The following is a 20,020-nucleotide window of genomic DNA, read 5'->3' on the forward strand; positions in this document are numbered from 1 at the left end:
ATTTTGCTTGCGCAGCATCCAGCATCATGTTCATAACCACTAATGTTCCTACAAATGATAAATTTAATAAAGACAGTACAGTTTGCTTTTATTTTCTCACTGCTATTCATTTTGCTTGCTGATCTTTTGCAACATAAATCTTTCTGGCTCCCTTTTCAACCAAGAGCACAGTTCAGCAGTTAGGCTAAGTGCTAAATCACCTCTGCATATCCTCATTATACTTTAGTAGTAGAACTGCTAAGAAGTACAGAGGAATTCAGGGTAGCTAAGAAAGTTTTTTCCCAAAGTCACATTTATTTGCAATGATTCTCCAGATGCTTCTTCAAGAAAGTGAAATAGATAGAGGACAACTAAAATATTTTCCCTTTCTCTAATTTTTTTTCCTATTGTTTTTCCTTCATTGTTTGGTTAGAAATCAGCATATAGGAATGGGTGTTCAACGTATAACAGCATGGTAAAAGGTGCAAAGAAAAATAAGTTAACCATGGTATTGTTAATATGATGCTCCACCTGGGCATCCCAACAGTTAAATGCTGAAAGTTACTGATGTTATCCTCCTACCATTTGCTGTCATCAAGGACCAGATAAGCAGATGAACATGAATATATATTAATTTTGTATTTCTATTAATGAAAAATGATTAGCATATAATGGGAGTTCTTGATGCTTCCTTAAATGAAAAATTATATGAAAAAACTTTCTGTTGTCCAAGTCTGAAGCTATCCAGAAATAAAAGCATCACAGAGAAAGAAAATCCATAAATGAAATAGTAGTAAAAGAGAAAAATACTTTGCAGTACTAAAGAATTTTAGTAGAACTTTTCCGCTGAGTATAGGTGCTAAAATGATGTGTTATGTTGAAAACTGAATGCAGTTTGCTAGTAAGAGCAGACTTCTCCATGTGCCAGGCTGAAATAATCAGGTAAGAATTTTGCAATTACTTTATTGCCCATTAGGGGAAAATCTAGCTCATAAATGTTACTAAAATCTCAGAATTTTTTCTTTAAAAGCCAATGGGCCAGTAGAAATCTGAGAGTGGAAGTGTTGATGCCCTAAGAGGTGCTTGGGACTTGACCTTAGCTAATGGACGGTTATAGGGATGAACTAGCTTGGGTTGTGAAAGCTGATGACCTCCTGGCTGTCCTGAGTCTGAGAATGTGAAACTTTTAATCATGTAAGAAGCAGTAAAGGAAACAGAACCAAAACCTTGGCTTGAGTAGGGAAGATGATGGCTTATTTAGGGATCTGTCTGGCAGGATCTCACAGGAGGCTACCCTGGGAAGTAAAGGGAGCCAGGAGTGCTAGTTGACCTTCACTGACATCCCCATCAAAGAACAAAGAAACTCCATTCTGACACACGTGTAGTCAAGCAAGTGGGGCAGGCAGCCAGCATGCAGGAACAGACTCTCCTGCTGGAGTTCAGAGAGCAGGCAAGCACAGAGATGGTGGAAAGTACTTGCACCATGGAGCAAGCAGAGAAATTACCCTACATTCACTAAAATATGGAAGTGTTTACTAAAGCCAAAGCTCAGCAAGCTCATATAGGACTCAAAGGGTAACAAAAGGTGCTTCTGGAAGTACATGGGCAGAAAGAAAAATGGAATCCTGCTCCTCAGGGGCCAGGTGACTTACTGACACAGGACATGGGAAAAGCTGAGGTGCTTAATGTTCTTTTTTGCCTTTTTTTTTTTTTTACTAGCGAGGTCTAGCCTCAGACACTGAAGCACTGAAGAGACAGACAGAACAGGGGAGCACTTCAGTTACTTGGAAGCAACTAAATCCATGGAGCCAAGCAGGGTGTTTCCCAGGAAGTGGGAGAAGGGGGTGGTGGGAACCTTTAAGGTCAATAAAGGCAAAGTCCTGCATCTGGGGCCAAATTACCTCATGCCAACAGTACAGCCTAAGCCCAGTGGTCAGAAAGCAGCTTTGCAGGAAAGTACCTAGGGATGCCAGAGCAGAAGCAGCAGAGCATAAGCCAGCCATGGGCTCTCACAGCAGGGAATGCCAATGGCATTGTGGGCTGTTATTAGCAAGAGTGTGCTCAGCAGGTTGATGGAAGGGATTGTTCCCCTCTGTGTGGCATGTGTGACACTGCAGCTGAAAGCAAGACAGCATCTGGAGCATCATGTTCAGTTTTGGGCTCCCCAGTGAAAGAAAGATACAGATGAACTGGAGCAAGTTCAGGTTTTGATGTGCAGCCAGGGCTGCCATCAGTGTTCACAACTCAGAAAAGTTTCTCTCTGTTAGTTTGTTTCAAGTAACTCAGTTAAACACATAATTAATCAAGTGAAGCACAGCAGTCCATGACATATAGACCAGGTAAGATGATCTCATATTTTGTGAATACAAAAGAATAAAAAGATACAATGGAAAACAACATACAATTTTTCTTACCCGGAAGGGGAGACTTGAAACAGAAAATTATTTCTCATCAGCCTGTGCCTTTAGTGCACCAATGGAGCAACTTAATGCCTAAATACTTTGGAAAAAAAATTAGACATACTAATCATCTTCTAGGTTATTGTTTAAATGAATGTTTACATAGGTGTGTCAGCAAGCATCAGGGAGCTGGAGGAGACAGCTGGAATGCTGTAGAAGCTTGCATTCACTGGGATACAGTTCCCACTGAACATCCCATTTATTTGTCATGTTAACAATGATGAAAGAATAACTTGTACTTAGAGACACTGTCTAGTTAATTTCCATACATTAAAGCTTTAAATAAGGATTTGCATCCTAAACTCCAATGACAATATTGAGGCTATTGTACTAAAATATATTTTATTAAATACAAAATATTTTCCCTCTGTCATCAATAAATATATAGATAGTATCTATACAGATATATGTATATTCTTATACATTAATGTACATATGTTTATATTTCTCAGCTCTAATTCTTCTACGACATTTGTGTTATGCTGTGACATGTCCAGATTTTTACAATGTAATGTAAATTACATAAATTAATTAATGTAACATTAATAAATTTTATTATAAAAGTCAAATACATCAACTCTTTTCCCTTGTCTACAGACTTCAGTAACTTTTCTAATCGAGAAGTTGTGAATTTGTGAGCTACTCCTCACAAGCTCTGAAAGACGCTCACTCCTCTGAAAGATGTCACCAACATCTTCTCACTTCCATCTTCTGTCAAAACCTTCTAGCCTGTTACAGAAAGACTTAACATCAGTAAGGATGCAGCATTCAGTCAAGGAACAGGCACTTTACACACTCTTTTTTGATCTCTGCCACTAATTCTACCACACTGTTCATTTCCATCCCTCAAGTACAGCCTGTCAGCATAGGGACCTTCCTTGCTTCCTCTAGCTGGACACTGGAAAAATAAAGATCCAGATGATCCCTTTCTCATAGGCTGCCTTGTCTCAGACTCTCCAGGTCTGCTGTACAATAAACTCTGGTGCCTGCTACAAATTTCATCCTCCTGTGGTACTATAGCTGGAGTTTCTTAACAGACTAAACCCAAACTCAAGGCTCCGGATACTAAAAGCCCAGAGCACCAATGATGCATACCACCACCCCAATCTGAAGGCCTACAGTAAGAAATTCAGTATTTTCTCATAAAACCCAGGTGTGCTAGTTTTGAATTGGCAATGTTTCATTCTGCTGGGGCTGCAGTTCCTCATCTCTCCTGCTGCTGTCTGTAATTTTACTCTACCTCTTACGTGCTCTTATGTGGGCCACTGAAGCTGCTCTGGATGGGCATCTTTTCAGCTTCTTCAAGAATTAACTCCTCAAACAGTGTGGTCTCATAACTTAAAAAAAAACAACATTCTGCTACTTATTGGGTGAAAAAAAATACCAGAGTCCAGATTTATGTATTCTGGATATAAATTTTCACCAAAATGGTATGACATAGCATAGAATTTAGCAAAACTAATTTAAATGTGGAATTAGAAAAATTGTTATATTTTCTAAAGCAATGCAAATGAGTATCAGGTTTATTTAAACTACAGAGATCAAATAAACTAAAAAGAAAGAATTCAACACCTATAATGGATTCAGTGAAAATCAGATGATAACAAAAGAGTTACTGGCTATTGACAGAACTTTGTAGACTATCTGTTCTTCTGGAAGGCAATAAATTGCTCAGTAATTACTAGAATATGTGACTTTCCCAGGTGGCCTCCAGGGAGGACTCATTTCATTCCCATGGACAGCCTGCAACTTCTTTCGGTTCTTCTCAAGTTGTTCTCTCCTCATTTTGTTTTCCTGAGAATAAAAAGATGTGTGAAAAAAAGCCCAAATGAAAACCACCTGCCTAACCCCCCAACAACAATTCTACTAACAGAAAAGTTACAATTATTGCTATGCCTTTCTTGTGTAAAATAAAAAGAAAACATGCAATGGAAATTTGCCATTTGGAGCTCAGCACATCCCTTTTAGAGGTTCACACAGACATTGCACGGTGCAACACAAGAGGCTGCACACTGGGTGTCATTTACAATTACCGTGACTGTCTCAAGGATGGGCTGGGTTCGCACACTGTCTAAACAAATAGCCCAACAGATAGGTAATGAATTGGTATTGTATGTAATTAATCTCATATTAATTACTTGTTGTCCTTAAGAGGACACCTAAATCACAATGCAAAATACATTGTTCTCATATAATGGGAATATTGATGCATCATTGTAACTTTCTGTGCTTATTAAATCACACTTGCCATGTACTAGAACAAACTGGTAATTAAACAATTTAATTTTAAACAAAGATCTATTTAACTTATGTTATAAGCACTGCAAGGTTCTAATTCTGTTTTCTATTGTTTCAAACAGCAGTGGCACAATTAGGATGATGAGAGATAAGCAAGATCCTTGCAACACTTTTTTGTCTCATTAACTAATAATTTGCAAGAGACTTGTCATTCAAAAATTAAATTGCAATCATTTATAATTATTTTTGAATTTCTAATCAGTTCTGTTCTACATCAAATTCTTCTTTCCAAAGATGACTGCCATTTCACCCTCAAGAGCAGCAGCATCTAAAGGTGCATTTGCATTAGTAATTTAGTACACTGGTAAGCCCTCTACGGGTGCAAGTTTTTGTCATCACACTTACAGGTTTGTGGTGCATATGGGTGCACACTTCTTACTGACTTAAAAGTAGTTTTTCTCTTGGTGGAACCAAGGTTGACATTATAGACCAGCATATAATTTACTGTTACTCTCACATAACCCATGATCCTATTCCTCTGATGGACACTGTATATCCACAAATTCCCAAGATGCTGGCAGTGTTTTCCTGTTACTTCATATGTGAGCAGGGAAATAGTGAGGTAACTGTGGCTGAGGGAATAGACTGGAAAATGGGTGTGGAAGCATTACCGTCAAAAAGGGAGATTGAGTCAAGTTTTACATATATAGTAATCAAACTACTAATGTGTCCAAAAACTGTAAAAAGCAAAGCAACACACTGAAATATCAACCCTATCATTATGATTTTAATCTGTGCCCTTCAGCTCTTTGTCAAAATAAATTTGAAGATCCAAGTCAGGAACACCAGTCTGGCTAAACAGGCACACAATAATTCCATGTCGTTACTAGTAAGGCTGATTAAAAGCAAGGCAAGGTTTGCACGGAAAAGGAATGCCCTTTGCTAAAATAATCAATACCAATTTCATCACAGTCTAATAAAAAATACTATCTCTCTACAAACTGTATCTTTCTGGATCACATGGAGAAATTGAGACAAGCTAGGCTTGCAGCACTGTGATATTCTGACTCTTTTCATCCTTCACTTTTGCCTTCTTTTTCCTTCCATAGAGATTTTGTCAGATGAACGTAACTAGTGGCTTTGGGTCTTTAGAACAAATTCAAGATATTCTAAAATTCTTGAAGGGAACTGTTTAGAGAAAAGTAGTCTGCATTATCAGTGATATTTTTCAAAAAAAGATTTCAAGATATGTCAAGCAGTACAGATGAGCTTGGGAAGAATATGCTCTAAAGGAATACATTTATGACAGATGCTCCTGTGTCTCTAATCATAGAATTATATTGTACAAGAATATATATATGCCATCAGGACAGGCAAGTGAATACTCATTAAAAATAAGACTTACTGCAGCAGTATTGCAAGCATCAGAGAAACTGCAAGAAATGTGCATATTTTATATTTATCGAGCACTCTCTGCTGAACATATGTTGCACAATAGACTCAAGTATTAAAAACCACAACCAAAAATAAAGCATACACCCACCCACAAAAGGAACTTTTTTGTTGCTTTGGATTTTTGAAATGTGCTTCAGTTTTGAATGTTTGGGTTTGAAGATCCAATTTTCATTAACGAATCCCAGTGGCAAGGAAAGAGTCTTGAGTTAATTTAACTTATTTTAAAATATTAAATTTGAAGTGAAGATCTACTGGACTCCTCCGTCTTCAACACACACAAAGTTGTTTGTTCTTGTCAAAACTACAGTGCAAATTCTCACAAGACATAACTGATAAATGTTCCATAGAATAATAAACAAGATGTTACTTGCACTAGTTGAAGAAGAGTAAAAGAAACATTGAAAAATTAAATCAATAACTGTATCTTGTCTTACACTAGATCAACTCAACTGTGTAGCTTGATTTCTGTGGAAGTTTCCTACCCAATAATCTAGTATAATGAATTCATTTTTCACTTATCAAATTCTTTAGCAGTATGACTGTCACATAGAAACTGAATTTTACATATTACAGAAGACTGACAACATTTAAGAGAAATAACAATAGCAGTCTTATTTCTAACCTACTGCAATGACAGACCATGAAAATTGCAACATAGAAGGTATTTTCAGAGATATCTTATTAAACAACATGAAATTAGTAACCCACTTCAGGTATTTCTAACACAGAAAAGCAACAAATCCATGGGACTTATCCAGTACATCCTTTCTTGATGTTTTTAAACAGCTTTAGAATGACAAAAATAGATATTGCTCATGCTCAAATTCAAGGTAAAATGTCAAACTTCTTCTAAGGCTTTCAACATTACTTATGCTGGTCTTCGAGAACTATTTGAGAGTGGCCCTAATTCTCAGCAGCTCACGGCAGGCTGACATTTATCAGAGAAAATGGACAACTTAACTCATCTATGCACAGTAAATAGGTATCAAGATTAGTATCTCAGAAATAATGGAAACTAAACTGATTTGTCATTATAAACTTTCTTTGTGATTCTTGTCCACATTCCACTGCTCAGAATAGGTGCATGTCAATGACACTGATATTATGCAGTAGTAAAAAATTATCATTTATCAAGTTAGATTGCCTTGAAGACTTCTTGGTGACTAGCAAAAAGCAAATGATAGGAAAGAAACAAAATAATCAGAAGCTTTAATTTCCAGGTAATACTAAAGCATCTCACCTCAAGATTATCCTTTTCATGTCAGTATTTTACAAGTGTTAATAGCCTTTTCCAGGGAATTTATTTCCAGGCTTAAAAAGTAATCTTCTCTATGCATTTATGCTATCAAACATTCACACAATGACCTCCAAAAGCAGAAGTTACAGAATTTCCATTAACATAAGAGCAGAATGCTTCTTCTGTTTTAGAAGAACTACAATGAGATTTTTATGTCTGCTTTATCCATGCATTGTGGTCAACACCTGTTTCAGGAAACTTGAGGATGAATTTACACATTTATTTCTCTTGAATGAAAACATATTAGAATACTTCCCACTATATGACTCCTATTTTATTTCCCTTAAAAAATAATCCTGTTAGTTGAAAGAATACTCTTAAAAGGCTTCCAAATTCTGCCCTCAGATCTGATGCCTATCTTCCTGCAGGCAGGTGTCTTCTGAGTTCCCTAGGTAATACAATGACAACTTTACAGTGTTTCTCTCCTGCAGTTCACTAATGGTCTGTATTTTTTCTGTAACTGTACAAAATGAGACAATATTCTGGCCAAAAACTATAACAGAGCTATCTCCCAATATGCTTTCTCAATTAAAGGTGTGTAAGTTGCAAAGAGACAGTACAAACTCTGAAAGTAAAAATATGAAGACTGGGCACGAGACACATCAGTCAACACATGCACACAGACACAGAAAATGGGATCATTGTAGAGGGACCTCTGCCAAGCACTTCAGCACTTATCCCATCCTACAATTGCTTATTTCTCATGTAAGCACACATGTATCCAGTGAGATCTGGTCATTCCCCCAACTAGTAAAATTTTTATTAATAATCCCACTGAAGTGATGACCTCAGGAATTTACACACAATTTGTAGAGGGCAGTACTGTGCTAGGCAGCATCTTTCACTCCCCCCAAAAAAGAGGTATTTTTTTACCTTCATACAGAGTCCAGGAGAGCAAAGAAGTCAAATGTACAATGAAAAGTAACATTCTTGCTCTGGTACAACTAAGCTGATTAAGATAGTCTCGGTAAGTAGAGCATACCAGGGCAGTGCACTAGTTATTGCTCAAAGCATAGTACTCCCTACCATGGCAATCAGGAATATTGACCAGTCAAGAAATAACTTAAGATCAAACATTAATAATTTGCTAAATTGAGCTGAAAATCTCTGGACAATAGGGACCAGAAAAAAAAAATTCTTATCAGTGATTACAGAAGTGAGAGGTATTTCAATAGGGGACCAGATCAAACATCTTAAAATATCTAAATCTAAGACTAAAAAAAAGTTTGGAAACAGAGAGAAGGGAAAATATGCAGGCTGTGTATTTCTGAGTTAGCCAAGTAAAGGATAATTGTCCTCTTTAAACTGTCCCACACCTGTAGAGCTGCCTGACTCAGTTCTCATCTACTTGCCTCTCTCTCCTGAAAAAAAAATAAAATAAAATTAAGCTATTGACAGTAAAGAGGAATTCCTGTAAGGACCTTAATGCAGCTGGGTTTCAAGATCTGATTCTTAAAAATGGCAACAGAGATCACATGTACAAGACATGCCAGAAATAACATGGAAGAGACTACAGAAGAAACACTTTCTAACTGAAAGGCTCTGTCACAACGTGGGGAATTAAAACAGGTTCTTCTTTAACTGGCAAGTCACATACCTCTAAGAAAATAACATGCTAAGAATATTAGTGATCTCTCTTCTAGTTTGTATTTCTGCAGCAAGGAAAAAAAACCTGCCTTATTGTTGGGACTAGAGTACTGGATTAATTTACTACTTTACAACTGGGACACTGCTGTGAGAAAAATATAACTGGGAGCATCAGACTTCCACCCTTTCTCATAGATGGAAATCATCTTGAACCTCATTAAAAGTGCTTCTATCAGTTGTGAGGTATCCAAGTCTCCATTCTCAACACTTCTTGAATGTACACACACTGACTGTTGCAGATGGCAATGCTGATTGACTTTGCAGGTTTTGTGCTCTGGCTAATTGACCCTTCAGAGATGGTTGCTCCTGATATGGAATGGCAAAAATTTAAGACTAATGGAAATTGAAAGCTCTGTGACATGTAGGTAGGGAGAATACATTTTCCATGCATGCCAGGTATCAAGTGCACCATACTTCAGCAACGTTTTGCTCACAAATTCTGGGGGACAAGCAGTGTAATGTTGCCACCATCTGGCCTCTCTCATAACAGCACAACACCCCACGAGTATTACGATACTCAAGTGCTCACACTCATTACTACATCAAACGTCTTTGTTTTGACAAAATGAAAAAAAAAACAAACAGCCAAACCAAACATACCAGCCATCTTTCATATTCCTCCACAGCCTTTTCTCTTTTTTCTTCCTTCTTTGCCTGTTGCATTGCTCGCTTTCTTTTCTCTAGGAATTTTTCTACTTTCTTCTTTTTTATATATTCTTCCTTCTTTTTATTCCTGCACAGTGAGAGGGAAGAGCAAGAGGTCATCATGTACAGACTAAAAGCTGCATCTGTGATCAATTAGGTAAATTGAGTCAAAATATGTATTTTACACTTTTATTAAAAGATTGGGAATGTGTATTTAAAATCTTCCATGTCCATTTTTATACCTCACCAATGCGTAAATTAATCTACTACTCTATCTATTATGGCATCACCTTTACTGTACTTTGTTCTCCCTTATTTAGTATCAAAAGAAAAATCATTCTGAATTTCTATAGGTAACTGTAAGTTGTGCATTGTCTGTGAGTACTCTTGGCTTGTAAAACTAATATAGAATATCTCCAGCAGATACATCTCATTTCCTTCTCCCTGCATCTGCACTCCTACATTGTATTCCATGAAACCTTAAAAGATTTACCTTCCTTCCTATGGCTTAGTAATGAAGCATGAAAATAACCACGTAAGACACAATACTACTCAATGAATTTTCTCATTTGCAGTATCTCTGCCTGGGTTTAGTTAATATCCTCTTGGGGAGGAAAGCAACTAAATTAATAAAGTGAAGGGAGCTGCACAGCTTGTTTTCACTGTTAGACTTTGCCTCCATTGGGAATGAAGAGTCTGATCCCAAGCATTCCATTGTCATCCAATTACAAGCACATCAGGTATTCACAGAAGACCTATTATGTTTATAAGCAATGATTTTGGAATCTTTGATATAACAAACACAGTGGAGAAATACCATTTTTCAACCGCTGATACACTGACTTTCCTCTTCTCTGCAACTAGGTCCTCTTCTATCTTCTTCCTCATTCTTTCAGACTGTTTTTCCTTCCTGCTTTGCTCTCTTAAATATTCCACTTTTCTTTCTTGCCATTTTTTGAATGCCTAAAGATAACCACAGATCCATGAGAAATCTTACCTCTCACCTTTCTGTCAATACTCCACAAATCTATTCTCCATTATTATTTTTTGTAATTTCTACACACTCTAATTTTAGAATATTTGCTTGTAGAATTGCTCAGAAGTATCACTATACCTAAAAAGAATCTTATTTTTGCAGTAGGTAACAGTTAATTTCTAATATATTTGTGTGAAATTTATTTTACACTCAGTGAATAGACTCCAAATATGTGCAGCCTGTTTGTCTGTAAGTGTAAACATTACATATTTCTGACAGAACAAAACCTAATACAAGCTTCCTTCAAAAACTAGCCATGTCTAAATTTAAGATTCTAGCTCATTTCTATCTCTTTCTGGATTAATCAAAATTATTTTTTACCATCTCCTGAACCACATTCAAATACACATTTATGTACATATTTCACATCACCGCTTGTGCTGCTTCTGTTTTTTCCTTAGTCTGTTCTGGTTTCTTTTCCTCAAGTTCCGCAAGCTTTTTTTTTTCGCTTAACTTCTTTGCTTCTTGCTCTTTCTTTTTTTTCCAGGCTTCATAACATGCAATTGATTCTTCTCTTTTAAGTGCCTCTTTCTAGATTGGAAATAAAAGCCTACATTTAAATCAATTTCAGTATAAAATTCTAAATGAAATAGTATGCTTTAAACTTATTGCTAAATGGAGCAATAAAGAAACAGAAATTGATTTCCTGATAACATTACAAGTATTACAATTAAATTTTTTTCTATGGGTTTTTTCTATTCCCATTTTTAATTTAATTCAATGACACGAGCTACTGTCAAGTAGATGTAGAAGAATAAGAAATACATGTTAAGTACTTAGAAGTGAAACATACTAAATACTTAGAAACCGAATCAAAGAATGATACTATTCAAGGTAAGAGTCCTCTGTAGGTAAGCATCTCTTGAGGAAGGGAGTGACCGCCTCATGTTCTCATGCACAAAACAAAACTTAGCACTTTAAGAGCTGAGTATCCCAAGGTCTTTGTAAACTAACCTGAAAATTAATCTAGCAAGCACAATTCTAACAAACCTTATGTAAACGTGTAGGGAAGCATTGGACAGACACAGTTTGCTACAAACCCAACAAGCAGGAGATGCTATTTATTGTTTCACATCACCTTGTGCTATTTGGAGAAAACCAGATACATTACAAAAGCAGAAGGATGCACTTAGGCGGGAAGCACACTTCAAAAAATCATAGTTTGTAAACTTCTTTTTAAAAAACAATGTAAACAAACCTTTTCAGTATTGTTCCTAAGAGTTTCAGCTTTCTCCTTTTCACTTCTCTTTAATTCCAGTAGAAGGAGATTTTTCTTTTCCAGCCAGTTCTGTAAGAATCATTAAAATATTTTTAAAGTCCTCTTAAGATAAAGTAAATAGCAGAACCAATATAATGGCCACCAAAATTACTCTTAGCTCTTCCATGTGCTAGTTAAATAAGCATCCCATGTGGAAAACTAAGCTGTCATCACACAAACATTGTGATCAAAAAAATCTAAGATTCTGAAATCACAGCTACAAAATCTAACCAACAGAATAAAAGGATTACTATACCTGTAAGCCAGTGAAAGGAAAATAGTAAAAAATCTTGATTTCAAGAAAATATGAGGTGTTAACCCCTGTATCAGCACCTTTATACACACAATTCTGTTCGTTGGTTTGTTAATTTTTTAAATCTACCTGATAAACAGCTGCCCTTAAATTATCTACTTTGTTGAATTCTGGACTTTTCATCTGCATGCGTTTTTCCTCCAACACCTTTAATGATCCCAGATACTGAGATGAAACAGGTGAAGTTGATGGAACAGCTTTCCCTTTTCTCTTTAAATGTGCAAAAGTTGTAGACCTAGGAAAATACCAGGACACAAACACATTAATGACCTTTCCATTTACTGTAGCTCATACCAAGTAGTGATCTTATTTCAGTGCATACCAAAAGTTACTGTGTTTTGGGTTTTTTTTAATATGCATTTGGCTGGGGACTGGGAAAAGGAAAAGGAGAAAGAACTTACCTCTTTTAAGTTTACAAATTACTTCCACTTACAGCTTAGAGCCTGTAAAGACTCCAGTAACACACTCATCACTGGCAAAAGATTTGGGAGTCTGATCTGCCATAAACCTGAGCAAGGGTCATAACAACATGCCATGTGCACTAAACTGTTTTCCACAGATGGTCAGAGATTGTCAGCAGCAAAGACAATGCTGACAGAAAATGAGAGGGGAGCAGCACTGTCAGGGTGCTTACAGGCATCCTAAATAGCTCAGAACAATACTCAGCATTCTTTTCTCACCTGTCAGGTAAAGAAGCCTTTGGGTTTTGTAGAACTCTCTCCTTTGTTTCACTTAGTTTCTAAGAAATAGACAGGAAAAGTAAAGATATAGAGTCTCTTAAGCAACAGACCAGGACAAAACAGGTTTTTACAAGCTAACAATGACACTGAGAATTGAACTCAGCCCATATGAGTCCCTTCCAAGTCAAGATATTTGATGGTCTTATGATGCTATAAAAACAGGCAAGAAAGACACCCTAATAAAGCGAGAATATAGTACAGGGTAAGAAAGTAAGGGGAGAAAAAAACAAAACAAAACGAACAAAAGCCCCCAAACCAACCAGTCGACCAAACGACCAGTCGGCCAACCAATCAACCAACCAAACTTTCAGAATGCCTGTATCATTTTGGAAAGGCAGCTAGGAATGTTCATTTGTATTATTTAAAAATACAGTCAATAGTTTAGAAATAATAAAAAGTAAAAAGAACACAACTGGTTTATTCTATAAACACTGTTTTAAGTATTTTGAATACTTAGCTTTAATATGTATCTGTGTATTTTATATGTATCTATGTATTTTCTTTTTAGGATAAGGCATTGAGTATTTTTCATCTTATCCATTATTCAGGTCATACATGGATTCCATCCTCTGCCAACACACACTGCTCACTGCTATTCAGCTATCCTCACAACAGAGATTTGACATTTTCACTTTGAGAAAGGTGCTTTCTTAAGGCTGGAAAACACATTTCAATACCTTTATCTGACTTAAATAATTTGTGGAAAAGATATTCCTTACATCTTTCATAAAGCTATACAGAATTTATAAAAGCCTTGTCTCTAGAAACCAGATATAAATTGTCAGCTTTCCAGTGTCCTACACTCTTAAGATACCAACAGCATCTTTACAAAACTCTCCACTGTTCTTCTAGGAGATTGTTACAAACCATGGTAAACTGTGAATGAGCAATACCTTGACAGAGCTCTTGGATGTGTTCTTCGCCTCTCCACGCTCAGACTGATCATTCACTGATACCTCCTGGATTGTATCAGTTATTATTTGCCCTTCTGTTATTTTCATCATTCCATCTGAACTGTCAACAGAAGGGGATTGCCTACCATTGTCCTCCAGTTTCAACTCACTGGTGCTGGCAGTCTTCTTCTGATCTTGATCTAAAGAAGAAAAAAAGATTGAGAGGACACATTAACAAGAACTTCATTGCCTTTGAGTATTGTTTTTTTCTGAATAAAATGTATTTCTAGAAAAACCACCCATTTGTGAAAGTTGTTATTAAATTTCATATAATATAATGTATTTTCTGTATGCCTCCTTCTAAGAACTATATACTGATAAGAAAGATATTCATCTGTAGTTTCATGTAAAACTGGAGTAGCAACTGAAGTTTGAACTAATGTTAGAGAATGCGAGAGAAAAACAAAGGCAAAGTTTTCCATCTGTCTTACGTGGCTCTAGTGCCAAAAGCAAAACCAAAAGCAAGAGTCACTGCAGTCACAGCAAGAGCTCTTCTGACATCCAGCAAACTTCTAATGAAGTATGCCAGTTAACACTCTGGGTAGCAAATGCTGTTTTCATTGTGTAGGCATGGGACACACGAGTGAACAACTAAAAATTCTGCAGTGGGGATTTAAAGAAAATATCACCTCAATCTGAATGTAAGCCTAAGTGGTGAAATTGTTATTTATGAAACACGTTACTAATAAGACCTAAAAAACATTTTAATCATATTTCAACTCCCACTAATGCAGCAATATAAATTTGTAAAACAATTCAGACACAAGTAAAAAATGCTCCAGTAAAACCAAATTAGAAGTCTTCCACAAATTTCCAAGAGAATTCTTCAGAAAAACAGAATTTTTGGATGACAAATTAACTCCCAATCACCTGAAGAAAAGAACATTAATGCCCACAATCTAAGAAATTTAACCTAAATTTACACTGATGAAGTTAATTCAAGGTGACAAACGCATGGAATTCTTTGAACTTTAACCAATACTGCAGTGTCTCACTGTGCTACTTTGTTTCACATGAAGAAAAGCAGTTCAACCTCTTTTCTGCCAGTCTAAAACTACACAGACACACCAGCCAGGATAGAGATGTGTCTGCACATTCAAATACCTAGCATTTTGGTGCCATCATGTGGAAAAACGAAGCTGCTACCTTTAATCATGCTCTACCAATTGCAAAGTTGTAATCTTCCTTTACAGGTAATGAATGAAGAGTCATAAATGTAACATCAAACAGGACAAATTCCTCTCATATTAGGGATTAGATAAAAAAATGAAGTCTTTTGGCACATATAGTCAATTAGCAGAATTCCAAAACCTGCTTTGTATATTAAAAATAAATTAGCTATTCCTGTAATGAAATATTCAAGTTTAGGGGGTTTATGTGTTTGACTTTACATCCAAAGTGTGCCGGTATCTTCAAAGTAAAAGATCATCTGAAGTTTTAACTTTAAAATAATGAGACATCTACCATTCATAAATGTTTTGGGTACAGCTCATTTTCATTACACTTACATTACACTTACTCATCACATTACAGCTTCACCTGATCATGGAAAAGGAGTTTTGTGACCTTTCCATTAAAAGGTACATGGGTGCCGTGGATGCTGTGTGAATACAGCTTTCTGTGCCATGCACACACTCAGGAGGCATATTGGCAGCCCCCTCACCCCTTCCATGCACATGCACTGGAGAGCTGGACTTTAGGGACCTAAATAGCTGGTTTTCATCTTCTGAAAGGAAAAGGCAAACAGGAACCTCCTGCTCTTGGCCCACACTGGTTCAGTTTACCCCCTGGCATACGGAAGTTGTATATTTCTACAAGCTTTGGCTTTGCAAGGCAAAGCAGATGATTACTAACACAGAAAATAACCCAAATTAAAACACCTTAAAATACTGTAACATGGCTAAGCAACAACAACATTAAAATATTTTCTTTTCACCTGATGCTGAACCATTTCCTTTTTTGTGCATCCGAGGCTTTGCTTTTAGTTGGTTTTCCTCTTGATTTCTCTTTTTATGTAGCTCATTAATAGGCAAGTCATTACTTTCACTATTATCATGCAGTACTTCATTATTTTTTCTGTCATTATCCTCATTTTGATCTTCCACACATCCTTCTTCATCATGTTTTCGGTCATTCTGTATGCTTTCACCTTCTAAAACCATTATCTGCTGAAGCCTCTTTTCATGAAAGGATAAATTCAAGTCATCAGCAGCTTCATTTTCCAAATCTACCGCTTTTTCTGAAGCATCATCATTCAAGAGAGGACTTCCAGCAACAGATCTCTCAGTGCTTGCAGAATCTGAATTACTTTCAGCAACTTCTTTCCCAATATCTGCAAAGAGTACATTACCAACTTGCATTTGATACAAGTGGAAGAAAAATAAACCTCAGAACCTATATCTTCTACAACTTAACACTATTTTTCACGTAACACCTTCCAGACTTTATTTACTGAGCATTTCACTTTCTGTGCTGCTGATCTCTGCAAAGCCACCAAACTACAGCCTTATCGTACTTCCTTTCCTGTCATCTATTTTCATGGACCCAATCCAAAGAAAAAAATTTACTCATTAATTCTTTTCTGCCACACAATTTAAAGCCCTTCTAAAAAACTATGTGTCAATGCCATAGGAAGTAAAAGCAAGTCATCAACCACAAAGCTATGCATGTTTAGTATTAAAAGCCATCCTCCCTTCCCATCTCTTCACTTCTGCCCCATTTAAAGTCCACTGGAAGTTACTCAAAGGAGTGATCTTCTGCAATGCTAAGGTTCACATGTTTAACAAAAATATTTCTCTTCCTCTAGTCTGTTATTGCTAACTGACCTAATGTCAGAGTTCAAATGCTTGAGGAAAGTGACAAAAGAATGTCATAACAGTAGAGTAGCACATTTAATGCTGGAGAGCTTCTTTTCCTAAATTTTGTCAGCAAAAGGAAATCAAAGAATCCCTCAAACTGTTATCAGATGTTTTAGATGTGAATAAAAAACAGGTAAAGGAGATCCTTTTAAAAATACAAGACCATATTTAACATGTTTAACATATTTAACTATTTTTCTTAAAATTTAGTGTCATGCCAGCAGGAAGAAAAGTCATTTGGCCAATGCTTGTAATTTGGCCAAACAAAAATCTAAAGCATCCCGTTCCAAGAAAAACAGCCAGATCAAACCTATTCCTGGCTTATGTACACTGCCAGGCAAGTGTGCTCTGCAGTGTGTCCTGCAGCCCTTATTCACTGATTGTCCAGACTGGGAAACCAGTACAAAAAAAGCATTGCCTTTCTCTCTGCCCATGTCTACTTTCATTTACAGTACTGTGCACTACTGTCTCATCCAGGTGTCAAGCAAACAAGATGGCTAAGGAGGGTAACTGGGCACCACAATGATAGGAACCAGTACAGACAGCATGCGGTCTAGCAGGCACCTCCACTGATTTCATTGCAGATTTTGCTGCTAACTTGGCAAAGGAAGACTCTGTGATTTAGAAGCTGTTAAAATGTGAAAACTTGGAACACTAAATTGTATTGACACATAAAGATTCTCTAGGATCTAGTAATGAGTTAAGAAAGGGAAGAAAACAAGGAAAAATATTTTGTTTTACCATTTAACATGCCATCTTCATCACTTTCAAAATCGTCGGAATATTCAACTTTTTCCTTTCTTGTTGCATAATCAGAAATTGCTTCCTGTAGCTCATCCTGAAACGGCTTCAAAAGTAACTTTTACAAAAAAGGCAGGATTCACTTGTTCAAGTTCAGCAGTAATTTTCCCCTCCCACACATACATAAGTAAAACTGAGCAACAGAGGTAAGCCCATTTAATTGACAATTATTCTGAAGCATACTGCATCCATTCTATCTCCATTCCCCTAACATATATACATCAAAAAGTCCCCAAACCTCCATGTATTTATTTATATTCTTCATAAGAAATGTATTTAACAAACCACTAATGATGTATCATCATATGACACTTCTCTTTTGTATGTTTTGATCGGCAAGAGCACAAGAGGAGGGTTTGTGAGAGCAGGTGAGTAAGGACGAGCTCCTCACTGCCGCAGGACAGGAGCCTGAAGCAGGTGGCAGGTCCAAACCAATGGAAGAACGCATATTTTGGACACTCTGCTGCAGGACATCATGGACACAACACATTTACATGATTCTGACTGGCCCTTAATTATAGATTGTAAACACATAGAGAAATGCACCAGTATCTTCAGATTCCAGACCTGACCCACAAACCACGAGGAGCAGTGGCTCCTCACGGGCCTTGGGCTCCTCCCGAGGCACCTGCTGGTGGCCAGGCTGCTCCTTCAGCCCGGCTGTCAGGAACGGGACAGCCGGGCTGCTCCCAGCCTGTGCACGGGGAGCAGCTCCTGCCGTCCTCACCGAGGGCAGCCTGCTTGCCCGCTTTCATTTCGAAAGCAGCGCGGATTTCTGTGGGTGTGCACAGAATTAACAGCGAATTAACGTATTCCCAAAGGCAGTAATCTGCTCGCAGGCCCCGTTCCCCAGCGTCGGCTGTACCGTGCCCGTGCCCCTGGCCCTGCCCCGGCCTCCGCCGCCCCTCACCTGCAGCCCGCAGTCGGCGGTGCCTCCCCCCGACATGGCGGAGGTGTCTCGCTAACGCCTCGCAGCGCCCGCGGCCGCCGCCGAGCCCTCCGAGAGCCCTGGCAAAGAGCCTCGGGAAAAATCCCCGGCGCAGAGCCCAGAGAAGGCGCCCCAGGAAAGAGCCCCGGGAAGGAGCCCCGGGAAAGAGCCCCGGGCCGGGCCTAGTCCCGCCCGGTCCCGCCCGTCGCCCGGCAACCGCCGCGCCGGCGATCGCCTGCGTTAGTCGGGAATCGCCTCATGTCGCCGCAGCGCCACTTCCTCAGCCGGGCCAAAGCCGCGCCGCCAGGAGTTATTATCTGTGCCCGTGCCCTGCCAGGATTTATTATCGGTGTCCCTATCCTGCAGATAACCCTGTTCCCACAAGGAGCGCATCCATACATCCATGACACTCGTGCCAGGGCTGACACACCTTGGTCGACCCCACCCTTGCGGTCAGGTAATTGTCCAAAACCTTCCTACATGGGATGTGAGTGCTTTCCGTAAGAAACGCACGCATTTTAATGCTTTCTGGAATACAGATATCACAGCATCTGTGATAAAACCAGTTTAAATCAGATTTTAGGCATGGAGAAATTATAGTGGCATAGGAATAAATCACCTGGTGCTTGCACCTCCTAATATTCCAATTTTTATTTCCCCAAAGAGTGGTTGTGCGATCCACCTGGCAAGCACCTTTCCCCCGGTGAGCGGACACTTTGCCAAGCAGCACACGTTCCTGCAGAGCTGGTGTCCTAGAGGTCATCTGTCCCCAGTGTGGGCCACGATGAAGGCACCTGAATTCCACGGTGCTCTGGGAATACCAATCTTGTGCATCAAAGAAAATCTGTACACTTCAGGACCAGGTACAGACATTTCTTCCTCCAGTTTAAATGCTTCTGATCTTGCCTTCCTAAAATAAGACTAGTGCTCTAGTTGTCTTAGTGGTAACAAAGAACTTCTGACATGTACTCTAGACTGGTGCTGTATTTATATATATTAATCTTCCCCAAAATGCATTGCATTTTTCTAAGCTGTGCAGAAGAAAATCTCTCTGACAGAAACAGGGAGAGAATATGTAGGACAGAGCCCAGAGCCTTAGGACTTGTTCTCCTTTTGTTTATTTATGTAGAGTTATATTTTAAAAGCAGTACAGTAATGCAAAGGCCACAACACACATGGGGGAAAGAGGCCCTGAGTTCTAACAAGTAACCTTGGATTTAAACAGTTATTTGATGGTTTTGAATTGATATTTAGGTATCATCTGTAAGCAGCTCCTTGCTTTGTTTACCTGTATTGATTTATGCCAAATAATGCTTGATCTGCTGATTAATCATGGCATATTATTGTGTCTGATACACAAATGTTTTCCTATATTTTCTTCACGGGTGAAAGCCTTAAATTTGAATGTGTGCT

At 38.0% G+C, this 20,020-nt stretch overlaps 1 protein-coding gene across 1 annotated transcript; it reads right to left on the reverse strand.

Annotated features, from left to right (window-relative positions):
• Positions 1 to 2,926: 2,926 nt before the first annotated feature.
• Positions 2,927 to 18,755, reverse strand: MAP9 (microtubule associated protein 9). The gene is made up of 12 exons (XM_058839157.1): positions 18,590 to 18,755; positions 17,620 to 17,725; positions 15,957 to 16,352; positions 13,961 to 14,160; positions 13,008 to 13,066; positions 12,397 to 12,562; positions 11,955 to 12,044; positions 11,129 to 11,287; positions 10,538 to 10,683; positions 9,676 to 9,808; positions 4,121 to 4,232; positions 2,927 to 3,167 (listed from the first exon to the last, which is right to left on the reverse strand). The coding sequence occupies exons 1-12, from the start codon at positions 18,623 to 18,625 to the stop codon at positions 3,163 to 3,165; spliced, it is 1,608 nt and encodes a 535-aa protein (XP_058695140.1). The 5' UTR covers positions 18,626 to 18,755; the 3' UTR covers positions 2,927 to 3,162.
• Positions 18,756 to 20,020: the final 1,265 nt, after the last annotated feature.

This window comes from Poecile atricapillus, chromosome 4 (assembly GCF_030490865.1).
Source record: "Poecile atricapillus isolate bPoeAtr1 chromosome 4, bPoeAtr1.hap1, whole genome shotgun sequence".
Lineage (NCBI taxonomy): Eukaryota > Metazoa > Chordata > Aves > Passeriformes > Paridae > Poecile > Poecile atricapillus.